The following is an 18,340-nucleotide window of genomic DNA, read 5'->3' on the forward strand; positions in this document are numbered from 1 at the left end:
TCCCAGTTAAACCAGTCATGTTACTGACCTGTTCCCAGTTAAACCAGTCATGTTACCGACCTGTTCCCAGTTAAACCAGTCATGTTACCGACCCGTTCCCAGTTAAACCAGTCATGTTACTGATATGTTCCCAGTTAAACCAGTCATGTTACTGACCTGTTCCCAGTTAAACCAGTCATGTTACCGACCTGTTCCCAGTTAAACCAGTCATGTTACCGACCTGTTCCCAGTTAAACCGGTCATGTTACCGACCCGTTCCCAGTTAAACCAGTCATGTTACTGATATGTTCCCAGTTAAACCCGTCATGTTACTGACCTGTTCCCAGTTAAACCAGTCATGTTACCGACCTGTTCCCAGTTAAACCAGTCATGTTACCGACCTGTTCCCAGTTAAACTAGTCATGTTACCGACCTGTTCCCAGTTAAACCAGTCATGTTACTGATCTGTTCCCAGTTAAACCAGTCATGTTACCGACCTGTTCCCAGTTAAACCAGTCATGTTACTGACCTGTTCCCAGTTAAACCAGTCATGTTACCGACCCGTTCCCAGTGAAACCAGTCATGTTACCGACCCGTTCCCAGTTAAACCAGTCATGTTACTGATCTGTTCCCAGTTAAACCAGTCATGTTACCGACCTGTTCCCAGTTAAACCGGTCATGTTACTGACCTGTTCCCAGTTAAACCAGTCATGTTACCGACCTGTTCCCAGTTAAACCCGTCATGTTACTGACCTGTTCCCAGTTAAACCAGTCCTGTTCCCAGTTAAACCAGTCATGTTACCGACCTGTTCCCAGTTAAACCAGTCATGTTCCCGACCTGTTCCCAGTTAAACCGGTCATGTTACTGACCTGTTCCCAGTTAAACCAGTCCTGTTCCCAGTTAAACCAGTCATGTTACCGACCTGTTCCCAGTTAAACCAGTCATGTTCCCGACCTGTTCCCAGTGAAACCAGTCATGTTACTGACCTGTTCCCAGTTAAACCAGTCATGTTACTGACCTGTTCCCAGTTAAACCAGTCATGTTACTGACCTGTTCCCAGTTAAACCAGTCATGTTGCCGACCCGTTCCCAGTTAAACCAGTCCTGTTCCCAGTTAAACCAGTCATGTTACCGACCTGTTCCCAGTTAAACCAGTCATGTTCCCGACCTGTTCCCAGTTAAACCAGTCATGTTACCGACCTGTTCCCAGTTAAACCAGTCATGTTACTGGCCTTTTCCCAGTTAAACCAGTCATGTTACTGACCTGTTCCCAGTTAAACCAGTCATGTTACTGACCTGTTCCCAGTGAAACCAGTCATGTTACCGACTTGTTCCCAGTTAAACCAGTCTTGTTATCGACCTGTTCCCAGTTAAACCAGTCATGTTACCGACCTGTTCCCAGTTAGCCTGATTACCTTCTGATTTTAACATATGGATGCTTTTATGTACACTATTATTTAAAATAACGCCTTATGATTCAAGCTAAACTAAAACAAGTCTCTATTACGTCGGGGAGCTGAGGTCATCATACTATAGTATCATGATATACAAATCATATACAATATAAATCATAGACAACTGCATAAAATTATAAGCAGCCCTTGACATGTTTAGACGTGACAAGTTTCTGTAGTAGTTTGTCTAAACTTTGTCCTTCATCCACAGATCATACAGAAGCCGTCTCATGATCTGAAGCAGCAGTTGGCCAGCTACTCTAAACGGGTGGCGGGGAGTGTCACCGAGCTCATTCAGGCCGCTGAGGCCATGAAAGGTAGTCATGGTTTTCTCTCATGGTTGCTCTTCTTTCCAACATTTTAATTATCAAAAACTATTTCACATACACAAACAAGAAGCAATCAGTCTGCTTGCTCCCAGATGGTCCAACGACTCTGTAATGGAACTGACAGAAATACCTGAACTTCCTGAAGACATTATGACTTGCAAACATTATGGCTAGTGGACGCTAGCAACATTATAGCTAACCAACATTATGGCTTGCACACGCTATGGCTAGTGGACGCTAGCCACATTATAGCTAACCAACTTTATGGCTAGCAGACGTTATGGCTAGTGGATGCTTTGGCTAACAAACATTATGGGTAATCAACATCATGGCTTGCAGATGTTATGGCTAGTGGACGCTAGCAATAATATAGTTAACCAACATTATGGCTTGCAGATGTTATGGTGAGTGGATGCTATGGCTAACGAACATGATGGCTAGCAGACATTATGGCGAGTGGATGCTTTGGCTAAACAACATTATGGCTCGCTGACATTATGGCTAGTGGACGCTATGACTAAACAACATTAAGGATAGCCGACGTTCTGGCTAGTAGACGCTATGGCTAACCAACATAATGGCTTGCAGACGTTATGGCAGGTGGAAGCTATGGCTGATCAACATTATGGCTCGCTGTCATTATGGCTAGTGGACGCTGTGGCTAACTGCTTGATCTCAAAATCAACACGGAAAGCATGAATGTGTTTTTCCCCAATGGAGTTTAGATTGTTTCTATTTTAAAGAGCCATTATTATTGACTGTTTTATTTAGTGTAGGTTTAGTGCATGGACATTGTAGTACATGAATGTTACCAGTCACACAAGGGTTAAGAATCCAAACTTTAACTGTTCAGATGGTCATTAAATATCACCTTGAGCTTGGTTTGTCTCCATATGAAACTCCAGATTCAGCACAGCCTTGGCTTTCTGTTTAGCTCTTGTGGGACAACCTGAAGTTGTTTTATGCCCCAGACTGAGGCATGTTATTTCTGTGTTCTGCAGGCACAGAGTGGGTGGACCCGGAGGATCCTACTGTCATCGCGGAGAACGAATTGCTGGGAGCAGCGGCGGCCATTGAAGCAGCTGCCAAGAAATTGGAGCAGCTGAGGCCAAGGACCAAACCTAAGGTTAGAGGGCTTTTTACAGAGCAGAGGCATTCACATAGTTTATTAACCTCTCTGCAGGGTTACACTCAGTATATGTTACACATCGTCCGGGCAGTCAGCGTCTCACGCCATGCATGTCTGTTGTCACACACACCGTATTTCATGTTTTCCTGTTCACATTTACCTCGAACACCAACTCTTCCTTCTGGTTTCAGGACTTTTTGTCTCAACATGTCCCGGCCCTCAGTCGGTGTGTTTATGGCCTGTTGGTTTTTCCTCTTATAAACAGGAAGCAGATGAGAGCCTGAACTTCGAGGAGCAGATTCTGGAGGCAGCCAAGTCCATCGCGGCTGCCACTAGTGCTCTGGTTAAAGCTGCTTCAGCAGCGCAGAGGGAGCTGGTAGCTCAAGGGAAGGTATGCCCTAACCCTACTGAAAGCAGCCAGCAAGGCCTGCTGATCTTCATTTATATCAACACACAACATTCCCCAAGTTCCCCCAAGTTCCCCCATGAATCTGAAAACCAACTCTGACCTGTAGGAGATAAAAGCAGTTTAAAGCAGGTTGTTCTGTATTTGTAGGTGGGAGCAATTCCTGCCAATGCCGTGGATGATGGCCAGTGGTCCCAGGGCCTGATTTCAGCTGTAAGTCTGTCACCTTCAGCTCAAATATGTAAGAATTTATTTCATTCTGTTGTAAAATTCCTCACCGTTCACACCACGTTACGTTTCAGGCTCGGATGGTTGCTGCAGCAACCAACAATCTGTGTGAGGCTGCCAATTCAGCAGTACAGGGACATGCCAGTGAGGAGAAGCTCATCTCGTCAGCCAAGCAGGTGGCAGCCTCCACTGCTCAGCTGTTGGTGGCCTGCAAGGTCAAGGCTGACCAGGACTCCCAGACCATGAAAAGGCTGCAGGTCAGTTTTTCATGTTAAATGAACCACACATAAACCCTCGGTGCTGTTGCGATCATGTGGAAGACCCAAATGATCTTCTTTATCTACAGCCAACATCATAGATGCACATCTACAACTTCTGATATATCAGGTTAAAAGTCCTACACAGCATTGTTTCCATACAAAATTCCATGTTGACTTTCTCTGGATGGGGTCAGATTTCTTCATGTGATAGATTCAACAAGGTGAAAACATTCTTCAGAGATTTCGCTACGTATTGACCTGAAAAGCATCACACACCTGCTGAAGATCATGATGAGAATCTCCCGTTCCACCTTATCACCATGAGAATCTCCCGTTCCACCTCATCACCATGAGAATCTCCCGTTCCACCTCATCACCATGAAAATCTCCCGTTCCACCTGATCACCATGAGAATCTCCCGTTCCACCTCATCACCATGAGAATCTCCCGTTCCACCACATCACCATGAGAATCTCCCGTTCCACCTTATCACCATGAGAATCTCCCGTTCCACCTCATCACCATGAGAATCTCCCGTTCCACCTGATCACCATGAGAATCTCCCGTTCCACCTGATCACCATGAGAATCTCCCGTTCCACCACATCACCATGAGAATCTCCCGTTCCACCTCATCACCATGAGAATCTCCCGTTCCACCACATCACCATGAGAATCTCCCGTTCCACCTTATCACCATGAGAATCTCCCGTTCCACCTCATCACCATGAGAATCTCCCGTTCCACCTCATCACCATGAAAATCTCCCGTTCCACCTGATCACCATGAGAATCTCCCGTTCCACCTCATCACCATGAGAATCTCCCGTTCCACCACATCACCATGAGAATCTCCCGTTCCACCTTATCACCATGAGAATCTCCCGTTCCACCTCATCACCATGAGAATCTCCCGTTCCACCTGATCACCATGAGAATCTCCCGTTCCACCTGATCACCATGAGAATCTCCCGTTCCACCACATCACCATGAGAATCTCCCGTTCCACCTCATCATGATGAGAATCTCCTGTTCCACCTCATCATGATGAGAATCTCCCGTTCCACCTTATCACCATGAGAATCTCCCGTTCCACCTCATCACCATGAGAATCTCCCGTTCCACCTCATCACCATGAGAATCTCCCGTTCCACCTCATCATGATGAGAATCTCCTGTTCCACCTCATCATGATGAGAATCTCCTGTTCCACCTTATCACCATGAGAATCTCCCGTTCCACCTCATCACCATGAGAATCTCCCGTTCCACCACATCATGATGAGAATCTCCTGTTCCACCTTATCACCATGAGAATCTCCCGTTCCACCACATCACCATGAGAATCTCCCGTTCCACCTCATCACCATGAGAATCTCCCGTTCCACCTCATCACCATGAGAATCTCCCGTTCCACCTCATCATGATGAGAATCTCCTGTTCCACCTCATCATGATGAGAATCTCCTGTTCCACCTCATCACCATGAGAATCTCCCGTTCCACCTCATCACCATGAGAATCTCCCGTTCCACCTCATCACCATGAGAATCTCCCGTTCCACCTCATCACCATGAGAATCTCCCGTTCCACCTCATCAACATGAGAATCTCCTGTTCCACCACATCATGATGAGAATCTCCCGTTCCACCTCACCATGATGAGAATCTCCTGTTCCACCTCATCATGATGAGAATCTCCTGTTCCACCTCATCACCATGAGAATCTCCCGTTCCACCTCATCACCATGAGAATCTCCCGTTCCACCTCATCACCATGAGAATCTCCCGTTCCACCTCATCACCATGAGAATCTCCCGTTCCACCTCATCACCATGAGAATCTCCCGTTCCACCTCATCATGATGAGAATCTCCTGTTCCACCTCATCATGATGAGAATCTCCTGTTCCACCTTATCACCATGAGAATCTCCCGTTCCACCTCATCACCATGAGAATCTCCCGTTCCACCACATCACCATGAGAATCTCCCGTTCCACCTCATCACCATGAGAATCTCCCGTTCCACCTCATCACCATGAGAATCTCCCGTTCCACCTCATCATGATGAGAATCTCCTGTTCCACCTCATCATGATGAGAATCTCCTGTTCCACCTCATCATGATGAGAATCTCCTGTTCCACCTCATCACCATGAGAATCTCCCGTTCCACCTCATCACCATGAGAATCTCCCGTTCCACCTCATCACCATGAGAATCTCCCGTTCCACCTCATCACCATGAGAATCTCCTGTTCCACCTCATCAACATGAGAATCTCCTGTTCCACCACATCATGATGAGAATCTCCCGTTCCACCTCATCACCATGAGAATCTCCCGTTCCACCTCATCATGAAGAGAATCTCCCGTTCCACCTCATCATGAAGAGAATCTCCCGTTCCACCTCATCACCATGAGAATCTCCCGTTCCACCTCATCACCATGAGAATCTCCCGTTCCGCCACATCATCATGAGAATCTCCCGTTCCACCTCATCACCATGAGAATCTCCCGTTCCACCTCATCACCATGAGAATCTCCCGTTCCACCTCATCATGATGAGAATCTCCCGTTCCACCTCATCACCATGAGAATCTCCCGTTCCACCTCATCATGATGAGAATCTCCTGTTCCACCTCATCACCATGAGAATCTCCCGTTCCACCTCATCACCATGAGAATCTCCCGTTCCACCTCATCACCATGAGAATCTCCCGTTCCACCTCATCACCATGAGAATCTCCCGTTCCACCTCATCACCATGAGAATCTCCCGTTCCACCAATTCAACATGAGAATCTCCTGTTCCACCACATCATGATGAGAATCTCCCGTTCCACCTCATCACCATGAGAATCTCCCGTTCCACCTCATCACCATGAGAATCTCCCGTTCCACCTCATCACCATGAGAATCTCCCGTTCCACCTCATCACCATGAGAATCTCCCGTTCCACCAATTCAACATGAGAATCTCCTGTTCCACCACATCATGATGAGAATCTCCCGTTCCGCCACATCATCATGAGAATCTCCCGTTCCACCTCATCACCATGAGAATCTCCCGTTCCACCTCATCACCATGAGAATCTCCCGTTCCACCTCATCATGAAGAGAATCTCCCGTTCCACCTCATCACCATGAGAATCTCCCGTTCCACCTCATCACCATGAGAATCTCCCGTTCCGCCACATCATCATGAGAATCTCCCGTTCCACCTCATCACCATGAGAATCTCCCGTTCCACCTCATCACCATGAGAATCTCCTGTTCCACCTCATCACCATGAGAATCTCCCGTTCCACCTCATCACCATGAGAATCTCCCGTTCCACCTCATCACCATGAGAATCTCCCGTTCCACCTCATCACCATGAGAATCTCCCGTTCCACCTCATCATGAAGAGAATCTCCCGTTCCACCTCATCACCATGAGAATCTCCCGTTCCACCACATCACCATGAGAATCTCCCGTTCCACCTCATCACCATGAGAATCTCCCGTTCCACCACATCACCATGAGAATCTCCCGTTCCACCACATCACCATGAGAATCTCCCGTTCCACCTCATCATGAAGAGAATCTCCCGTTCCACCTCATCACCATGAGAATCTCCCGTTCCACCTCATCATGAAGAGAATCTCCCGTTCCACCTCATCACCATGAGAATCTCCCGTTCCACCTCATCACCATGAGAGTCTCCCGTTCCACCAATTCAACATGAGAATCTCCTGTTCCACCACATCATGATGAGAATCTCCCGTTCCACCTCATCACCATGAGAATCTCCCGTTCCACCTCATCATGAAGAGAATCTCCCGTTCCACCACATCACCATGAGAATCTCCCGTTCCACCTCATCATGAAGAGAATCTCCCGTTCCACCTCATCACCATGAGAATCTCCCGTTCCACCTCATCACCATGAGAATCTCCCGTTCCGCCACATCACCATGAGAATCTCCCGTTCCACCTCATCACCATGAGAATCTCCCGTTCCACCTCATCATGAAGAGAATCTCCCGTTCCACCTCATCACCATGAGAATCTCCCGTTCCACCTCATCACCATGAGAATCTCCCGTTCCACCACATCATGATGAGAATCTCCCGTTCCACCTCATCACCATGAGAATCTCCCGTTCCACCTCATCACCATGAGAATCTCCCGTTCCACCTCATCACCATGAGAATCTCCCGTTCCACCACATCACCATGAGAATCTCCCGTTCCACCACATCACCATGAGAATCTCCCGTTCCACCTCATCACCATGAGAATCTCCCGTTCCACCACATCATGATGAGAATCTCCCGTTCCACCTCATCACCATGAGAATCTCCCGTTCCACCTCATCACCATGAGAATCTCCCGTTCCACCTCATCACCATGAGAATCTCCCGTTCCACCACATCACCATGAGAATCTCCCGTTCCACCACATCACCATGAGAATCTCCCGTTCCACCACATCACCATGAGAATCTCCCGTTCCACCACATCATGATGAGAATCTCCCGTTCCACCTCATCACCATGAGAATCTCCCGTTCCACCTCATCATGAAGAGAATCTCCCGTTCCACCTCATCACCATGAGAATCTCCCATTCCACCTCATCATGAAGAGAATCTCCCGTTCCACCTCATCACCATGAGAATCTCCCGTTCCACCTCATCACCATGAGAATCTCCCGTTCCACCACATCATGATGAGAATCTCCCGTTCCACCTCATCACCATGAGAATCTCCCGTTCCACCTCATCACCATGAGAATCTCCCGTTCCACCTCATCACCATGAGAATCTCCCGTTCCACCACATCACCATAAGAATCTCCCGTTCCACCACATCACCATGAGAATGTCCCGTTCCACCACATCACCATGAGAATCTCCCGTTCCACCACATCATGATGAGAATCTCCCGTTCCACCACATCATGATGAGAATCTCCCGTTCCACCTCATCATGATGAGAATCTCCCGTTCCACCACATCACCATGAGAATGTCCCGTTCCACCACATCACCATGAGAATCTCCCGTTCCACCACATCACCATGAGAATCTCCCGTTCCACCACATCATGATGAGAATCTCCCGTTCCACCACATCATGATGAGAATCTCCCGTTCCACCACATCACCATGAGAATGTCCCGTTCCACCACATCATGATGAGAATCTCCCGTTCCACCACATCATGATGAGAATCTCCCGTTCCACCACATCATGATGAGAATCTCCCGTTCCACCACATCACCATGAGAATCTCCCGTTCCACCACATCATGATGAGAATCTCCCGTTCCACCACATCCCAAAGCTGCTCTGCTGGATGTAGATCTGGTGACTGTGGAGCCGTTGGAGGACAGTGAACTCATCATCATGGTGATGTGAGCTTTGTGACATGGTGCATCATCCTGCTGGAAGTTTCCATCAGAAGATGCTACACTGTGCTCAGAAAGCGTTGGACATGGTCAGCAGCAGGACTCAGGTAGGCTGTGGAGGTTAAACCATGAACATCATGGTACTAAGAGGTCCAAAGTGGGAGAAGAAACTCCCCCTGCTCCCACCCCCACCCTTACACCACCAGTATCTGGAAGTGTTGATCCCAGTTAGCATGGATCCATGTTTTCATGATGTTTTCACAAAATTCTGAACCTGCCATCTGAATGTGGAGCTGACATGGAGATTTGTTGCTCATATTAAGTTAAAGTTCCCTGCTTGTCCCTCCCAGCTTCCCTTTCCCTCTGAAATCTCCTCTAATTTCTGTCAGAGACCAGATTTGATTTCCTCCTGTACCTGCTAATGAAGCGTTAGCATTCACGCTGCAGCAGCTGCGCTTGTTGGAGTCTATCAGCATTCAGGACTTCAGCATGTAGGGTTACAGATGAACTGCATGCACATTTCCTGCTGCTCCGTGAAGATTAACATCCTCTATATTTAAACCTGAGTGTACCCTGTATTTTCTGTCCACTGCTGTGTTTCCATTAGCTTTGCTGATGAAGACGGAGGACTCTTCCCTCATCATCACAACACAAACACACCACCTTCATTCTGCTGACATCATCTGGATTTCTGTGTCTCCAGAAGGAAAAGTAAAACACAACTAATAGTCTTTCTTCATGTCACCTGAACGGTGTAAACCAGGCATCTCAACAGCCTCGTCCTGACCTTTATGTGTAACTGATGCAGTCAGATATAAGTCATATCAGAAAGTGCAAGTATCTCTAGTCCCCTCATCCACCCAAAAATACTATCTTTAAGGATGTGTGTATGCTAGCTGTGATCACTGGGACCTGCCCAGTCCAGCTCATATTCTCTGATCCAATCAGCAGTGGCTTATCTCCTCCTGTTCTGGGTCTGCAGCTGCCACCCCAGTAATTCCCATACGTTTACGTCGACAGGAGCTGTGGAAACAATCCCCCCGTCCAGCCATGGCAGCAGGAGCTGGAAACATTAGTCTACATCTATGATTACACCAGGAGCATGTGATCGCTCAGCTCCTCGTCATGCTGCTTTTTAAGGCTGGAATAACTCAGAGTCCTGACTAATGTACATTCTCCTGGTTGTTTCTGGGACCGGACCAGTTAAGACACTGGTTACCGGGTCAGTGATGTCAACTGTGCTACAATCACAGCCAAGGAAAATGACCAACATGGATCTGATTTGTGCGGTTGGGTCAACAAACCACTTTGACTTCAGTAAAAACCAGATTGAAGGAACTGTTATGAAAGTTTGGTCCATCTGGTTTGTTCCTTTCACAACTTAAACAGACAAGATTTAAACAAATCTTGTAAAATAAAATCTGTTGGAATGTGTCGAGGAAGATGGAATCACACCTGCACGGGAAGCAGGAAGCTGAAAGAAGCAGGTTGTGCAGCGTGAAGAGGAAGCAGGAAAGATCTGCTGGACCTCCTCACTGGTCCAGAGAACCAAGATGGTGACTGACGATCACAGACGTCGGTGTTTCACTCCGATGGATGTGTGTTAGACCAGAAAATGAGTGTTTGAACAGCTGATCTGTTCAGTGGTTCTCCGCTGAGACGTACTGGGAAAGTTCCAGCAGCTGAATGTTGATGCTAAACTAACATTAACATTCCACCCAAACATAAACCAGCAAAGGAAGATTTATCCAGATGATGTCTGATTTCAGCCCACAAAAGGAAACCGCTGCTGAGTGCTTCTCGTCTTTACCTTTTACAGATGTTCTCTGAGCAGCAACAATCAGGGAAAACCCATTATGGTTATCTGTGGGACAGCAGAGGAGCTGAGCCACGACAAAACCTCCACCGAGACTCCAAACATCACGTTGCACCCCTGTCTGTTGTTCTGAGCCTTCCTTCAGTAATGTGGGCTTTGAAGGACGGTTTTTGTCCCCCCTCACTGCTCCAGGTGTTGATGAAATCCTCACTGTGTGTCTGCAGGCTGCCGGGAATGCTGTGAAGAGAGCGTCTGACAACCTGGTGAAGGCTGCGCAGAAAGCCGCCTTTGAGGACCAGGATGACCAAACGGTGGTGGTGAAGAGTAAGATGGTGGGAGGAATCGCTCAGGTGACCCAACGTTCCCAAAAACACAGTTTATTTAAAATCTCATAGGTTTTCCATCCCTGTGAGTTTTACCCCTGTATTAAGCCAGCGGCCATGTTGGAACCTGTCAGGTATAAAGAAGGCGGAGCCATGTAACTGGTTGCTATAGTGATGGAGGAGCCACGCATAAATGTGGCGTTAGAATAATCCGACCTTAATACATAAATGCAGGCAGTATAACTCGAACTAAAAGCAGCTAATTAAAAACTACGGTTTGTAGCTAAAACTCTAAAACTGAGCAACAGAAATGTCTGCAGAACGCGAAGACGTCTTCATGTCGCTCTTCTGGCAGGTTAAACGCCCCCCCATCTCCCGACCCGACAAGAAAAAAACCTGAGTCAAAGCTTTATAATGAGGGGTTGTCAGAGGACGCAGCAAGGATCATGTCAAAGGAAAGGAGCTAAAAACCTAATGGTGTAGTTTGTCCAGGAGAAACAGTCAAACCAGGTCATTTCCAAACCGTTTTCAGGACCAAATCATCATCGTCTGCAATCTGAGACCAGATATAAAACTTTATAAAACATACGCAGTGATTTTTATCAAAACCATGAGATATAAAAATATCTCTTTGAACAGTTAAAGTTTTCTGAGTTTCTACGTGAGTGCATGCAGCAGAAGTTTAGCCGCTCACTTTGCCATGCAGGTTGTAGCTCCCCAGAACTGATGAGCAGTTCTGGGGAGGTGTAACACATTTAGACATGCGTTTAATTGTCTCGGAAATTATTGCGATAAACAATAATATCAATTATTGTTGTTCTTTTGAGCCATTTTCAACTAAAATAACAATAAATCCATAATAAAGCAAGTATAACCATTGATAGATCATCATCCTTTACTTTCTACAGAACATTTATCTGGATGTGTAGACTCATCCATTCTGCTGGAACAGGTCAGGATTTCTCCTGGGGTTTTGGCAACGTGGTTATCTGGAACATATGGTCTCTGAACACATCTAACACAGTTGCATAGTCTATGGTCAGCTCATATAAGGGAACATGTGTGGACTGGACCAGAGGTGGAATGGTAAAATCTCATTTTTCACTGTAAAGTTGTTAAAATGCCGTTTGTAACATGAATGTTCATCCAGGTGATTCATACTGGCTGTGAAATGTTTGCTACATCTTTCAAAATGTCATCTTTTTAACAACATTAAAGGACAGCATGGCTTCACCAACCAGGCTGTCTGAGTGCACACCATGTTGTCCTGCTGGTGTTTATCTGGTGGTTAAACACTGCAGTGATGGTGGACTGTCAGGAAGCTAACCTGGTTGTTCAGGTCTTTGTTTCCCAGCTGGGAAAACTGATGGTTGTGTTTTAGGAGCAGATGGAAACGTGTTGTAATGTTGTCTCAAGACTAACGTGGCAGAAGGAAAGAAAGACAAATGAAAATCATTGCGTCCGACAGTCATGTGATTAATTGACTGATTGCTTATTGCGACGGGCACCGGCGTCTTTCTGAGTGTAAAACTTCATGACTGCGGCGCTCTGAGTCTGATTCAGCTGAAAAATGAGTCCTGAATTAACCAGAGGAAGTTCTCCCAGCATTCAGGAACATTCTGGTGTAACCTGGAATCAGACTAAGCCTGCATGTCGTTAACCATGAAGTTAGTGGGAAACAAAGCGCCAAGCAGAAAGTTCTGGTTTGCTTCCACACGTTAGCCGATGCAGGCTGAAGGGAGAGTTTCCGTAAACAGCTGATCGACAGAACTGTAACGGACATCACCCCCCTGTCTGGGAAAGTCTCCTGTTAAACCGGAAACATTTAGATCAGTCGTTCTCTGCACATAAAAACACAGACCATTCCCCCCCCTCAGTAATTACCTCCCCATCACATGTTCAGGTCTTCATGGAGTCTGAACTGGACCAAAACAAACTTTATTCCTGTTCTTATGCCCTCCGGAACAAGGACAAGGTTCAGTTGCAATGCCGTTTCCACCACATGGTGGCGATAATGTGCCAGTCGATCGTCCAATAGGCAGTGGCAGACACTCAGCTAGCTGCTAGCATGGAGCGAAAGTTATAGAGAAGAACTTAAAAGAAAAAAATGACAGAAGTTGTGTTTAACCCGACTAAAAGGCCGAAATGTACGATCCAGTTGGTTAGATGGAGGTAAGCAGTCTGGCTAATACGCCTTCAAAACAAAGCTACCGATGGAGAAAAACATGGCATATTAAGAGAAGTTAATGAAATAAACCTTTTATTTAAATGTTTTATTTACATTTTACCATTCACCTATTTGAGTTCATTTCTAGCATCATTTTCACATTTTTGTGTTAAAATCCTTATTTTGAGCCTTGTCTGCAGGTCATGTCTGCAGGTTTAAATGCATGATGAATAAATGCATCATGTCGTGTATCTGACATGCTTCATGTCACGATGTTTCAGATCATCGCAGCTCAGGAGGAGATGCTGCGGAAAGAGCGGGAGCTGGATGACGCGAGGAAGAAGCTGGCCATGATCCGCCAGCAGCAGTACAAGTTCCTGCCATCGGAGCTGCGAGAGGACGGCCAGGAGCAGTGAGACGAACATTCATGTTGTTCTTCAGACACTCAGGACCTCCCACAGCCAACGCTTCACTTCTATCACTCCAATTTATCTCCTCAGAACAGACGCCAGCGACTTCTGCTTCTTAAGTTATCTGCGTTTAGTGATACATGTTCACGCTCTTTTTATAGTCCTTATCTCCATGTAAGACAAGCGATAGCTCTGTTACGTTACGTAGCTCTGTTACGTTTCAGAGCTATAAAGATGAAATATGAACTTATTATTCACTCCAGTTAGAAGCCACCTATGCAAGCTTTTTAAGCGTTTTTTTATTTTCTTGTCTGAAACATTTCCAGAGAGCTTTGACATGGAGTTATGTCTCATTTCAGTAATATTCAGTATATTCATGTCATCCTGTAAAAACCTGAAAAAGCTGAAAGAAGAAAATAGATGAAAAAATTAATTTGAAATCAGTATTTTTTTGGAAGAATGAATTATGAAATGTCTGAAAAGTATTTTTCCTCTCTTCAGACGTGGGTCTGTGTGATGATGAAGCCATATATTTAATGTGTAAACGTGGGTGTGTTGCGTTCATGAACCGCTCAGACTTTCAGGCTTCCTGTGAGACAGGATGAGCTGATGAAACGAGCCGCTCCTCCAGTCACAGCGCCTCACCATGAATTTCCAGATTTCATCGTTGAAGTGCGATGACTTCATTGCTCTGCTCGGTCACTCAGAGAAGTGACTGTTTTCTGTCTCCATATCTTCACCGTAGCTAACGACACTGCTGGTGACCAGCTGGACCACCTGACGGACACTGTAAAACAGATTTCTATCCAATAAAAGCATCCAAACTTTCCTGTTCTCCTCTTCACTGTTTCACTGTTCTGAGGTCCCAGTGTGGAGAAGCCACAAACAAGTCCCAATTATTACTCTCAACTTCATAAATAAAGAACTTCTCTGAACAAACTTATTCTAGACCGTAAACTGAAAAGCAGCAGAAATGTCTGCTGAATACACACATTTTATGGTTCTGCCATTAGTTTTTAGTTTTTATAGCAAGTTAAAAGATATGTTGCTTCCTGACGAAAAGAAAAACTTCATAATCTGAGGTTGTTTGAGGGGAAACCACGAGGATGATCACACTGGGGGTCCCACTGTGGGACAGAAGACAGAAATTCCTATTCTATTTATGTACAAAGGTTTATGTATGTAGAAAAGGTTTAAAGCAGCTGCAAACATTCTTTTTTCGAAATAATTTTCAGTGTCAGTATTCAGGAAATCGCACAATAGTTGGTACACCTGAATTTTCATAAAACTTAAAACTGCACGTGTCAAAAATGACACTTTAGACATAAAGAGAAATCTTTTTACAATCATTTAATCTTTGAATAAAGTTTATTTGTGAAATTATGCCTTAGTTAAAGCTCCAAAGTGTTTTTCATTTATTTCCATGAATTTTGTTTTAATTTTTCTCATCTGGAAACTTTCCAGTTTCTGACTTGGTGGTTATGTCTCAATAAAGATGCAATATTAAGTCTGTAAAATTCTTAAATAACATTTTATATAAAAAATATATCAGTATATATAAAAAAAAAATTATTAGTCACATGAAAATAGATTAGAAGCTATAAAAGAACTGGTCTGGATTTTCATTCAGGATGAGGATTGATTGAATTGAACAATAAGATTTAATTTTATTTCAAAATAAAAATGATCAAAAAACATCAAAGAATGAGATGTCATAATTTAATCACATGCGAAAACTGGAAGATGATTTTTGTTTAGTTACCAGAACAAGCATCAAGTTACGGAGACTTTTATATCCGATGCTGTTCTCCTGGGAGCTGCCTCCTCCTCTACCGCCTCCTCTGCCGCCTCCTCCTCTACCGCCTCCTCTGCTGCCTCCTCCTCTACCGCCTCCTCTGCCGCCTCCTCCTCTACCGCCTCCTCTGCCGCCTCCTCCTCTACCGCCTCCTCCTCTACCGCCTCCTCTGCCTCCTCCTCTACCGCCTCCTCTGCCGCCTCCTCTACCTCCTCCTCTGCCGCCGCCTCCTCTGCCGCCTCCTCTGCCGCCTCCTCTGCCGCCTCCTCTACCTCCTCCTCTGCCACCGCCTCCTCTGCCGCCTCCTCTACCGCCTCCTCTACCTCCTCCTCTACCGCCTCCTCTGCCTCCTCCTCTACCTCATCCTCTACCTCCTCCTCTGCCTCCTCCTCTACCTCCTCCTCTACCGCATCCTCTGCCTCCTCCTCTACCTCATCCTCTACCTCCTCCTCTACCGCATCCTCCTCTACCGCATCCTCTACCGCCTCCTCTACCGCATCCTCCTCTACCGCCTCCTCTACCGCCTCCTCTACCGCATCCTCCTCTACCGCATCCTCCTCTACCGCATCCTCTACCTCCTCCTCTACCGCATCCTCTACCGCCTCCTCTACCGCATCCTCCTCTACCGCCTCCTCTACCGCATCCTCCTCTACCGCCTCCTCTACCGCATCCTCCTCTACCGCCTCCTCTACCGCCTCCTCTACCGCATCCTCCTCTACCGCCTCCTCTACCGCATCCTCCTCTACCGCCTCCTCTGCCTCCTCCTCTACCGCATCCTCCTCTACCGCCTCCTCTACCGCATCCTCCTCTACCGCATCCTCTACCTCCTCCTCTACCGCATCCTCTGCCTCCTCCTCTACCGCATCCTCTGCCTCCTCCTCTACTGCCTCCTCTACCACCTCCTCTGCCTCCTCCTCTACAGCATCCTCTGCCTCCTCCTCTACAGCATCCTCTGCCTCCTCCTCTACCGCCTCCTCTACAGCATCCTCTGCCTCCTCCTCTACCTCCTCCTCTACCTCCTCCTCTACCGCCTCCTCTACCGCCTCCTCTACAGCATCCTCTGCCTCCTCCTCTACCGCCTCCTCTACCTCCTCCTCTACCTCCTCCTCTACCGCCTCCTCTACCGCCTCCTCTGCCTCCTCCTCTACCGCATCCTCTACCGCCTCCTCTGCCTCCTCCTCTGCCTCCTCATCTACCTCCTCATCTACCGACTCCTCTACCGCCTCCTCTACAGCATCCTCTGCCTCCTCCTCTACCGCATCCTCCTCTACCTCCTCCTCTACCGCATCCTCTGCCTCCTCCTCTGCCTCCTCCTCTACAGCATCCTCTGCCTCCTCCTCTACAGCATCCTCTGCCTCCTCCTCTGCCTCCTCCTCTACAGCATCCTCTGCCTCCTCCTCTACAGCATCCTCTGCCTCCTCCTCTACCGCCTCCTCTACAGCATCCTCTGCCTCCTCCTCTACCTCCTCCTCTACCGCCTCCTCTACCTCCTCCTCTACCTCCTCCTCTACCGCCTCCTCTGCCTCCTCCTCTACCGCCTCCTCTACAGCATCCTCTGCCTCCTCCTCTACCGCCTCCTCTACCTCCTCCTCTACCGCCTCCTCTACCGCCTCCTCCTCTACCGCATCCTCTACCGCCTCCTCCTCTACCGCATCCTCTACCGCCTCCTCTGCCTCCTCCTCTGCCTCCTCATCTACCTCCTCATCTACCGACTCCTCTACCGCCTCCTCTACAGCATCCTCTGCCTCCTCCTCTACCGCATCCTCTACCGCCTCCTCTACCGCCTCCTCTACCGCATCCTCCTCTACCGCATCCTCTACCTCCTCCTCTACCACCTCCTCTGCCTCCTCCTCTACAGCATCCTCTGCCTCCTCCTCTACAGCATCCTCTGCCTCCTCCTCTACCGCCTCCTCTACAGCATCCTCTGCCTCCTCCTCTACCTCCTCCTCTACCGCCTCCTCTACCTCCTCCTCTACCGCCTCCTCTGCCTCCTCCTCTACCGCCTCCTCTACAGCATCCTCTGCCTCCTCCTCTACCGCCTCCTCTACCTCCTCCTCTACCTCCTCCTCTGCCGCCTCCTCTACCGCCTCCTCTGCCTCCTCCTCTACCGCCTCCTCTGCCTCCTCATCTACCTCCTCATCTACCGACTCCTCTACCGCCTCCTCTACCGCCTCCTCTACAGCATCCTCTGCCTCCTCCTCTACCTCCTCCTCTGCCTCCTCCTCTGCCTCCTCCTCTACCTCCTCCTCTGCCTCCTCCTCTACCGCATCCTCTACCTCCTCCTCTACAGCATCCTCTGCCTCCTCCTCTGCCTCCTCTACCGCCTCCTCTACAGCATCCTCTGCCGCCTCCTCTACAGCATCCTCTACCGCCTCCTCTACCGCCTCCTCTACCGCCTCCTCTACCGCATCCTCCTCTACCGCATCCTCTACCTCCTCCTCTACCGCATCCTCTGCCTCCTCCTCTACCGCATCCTCTACCGCCTCCTCTACCGCCTCCTCTACCGCCTCCTCTACCGCATCCTCCTCTACCGCATCCTCTACCTCCTCCTCTACCGCATCCTCTGCCTCCTCCTCTACCACCTCCTCTGCCTCCTCCTCTACAGCATCCTCTGCCTCCTCCTCTACAGCATCCTCCTCTACCTCCTCCTCTACCTCCTCCTCTACCGC

General features: G+C 47.9%; 1 protein-coding gene across 2 annotated transcripts in view; it reads left to right on the forward strand.

The window, feature by feature from the left end:
* Positions 1-14,704, forward strand: part of tln1 (talin 1) — a 170,198-nt gene extending 155,494 nt beyond the window's left edge. For both annotated transcript variants that reach the window (XM_079256574.1, XM_079256575.1), the window contains exons 51-57: positions 1,645-1,750; positions 2,764-2,888; positions 3,157-3,282; positions 3,448-3,510; positions 3,600-3,782; positions 11,201-11,326; positions 13,748-14,704. In XM_079256574.1, the coding sequence (XP_079112700.1) occupies positions 1,645-1,750; positions 2,764-2,888; positions 3,157-3,282; positions 3,448-3,510; positions 3,600-3,782; positions 11,201-11,326; positions 13,748-13,882 (864 nt within the window). In that variant the 3' untranslated portion in view covers positions 13,883-14,704. The remainder of the gene's footprint in view (positions 1-1,644; positions 1,751-2,763; positions 2,889-3,156; positions 3,283-3,447; positions 3,511-3,599; positions 3,783-11,200; positions 11,327-13,747) is intronic.
* The last annotated feature ends 3,636 nt before the right edge of the window (positions 14,705-18,340 follow it).

Source organism: Telmatherina bonti (assembly GCF_933228915.1).
Source record: "Telmatherina bonti genome assembly, chromosome: 17".
Classification (NCBI taxonomy): domain Eukaryota; kingdom Metazoa; phylum Chordata; class Actinopteri; order Atheriniformes; family Telmatherinidae; genus Telmatherina; species Telmatherina bonti.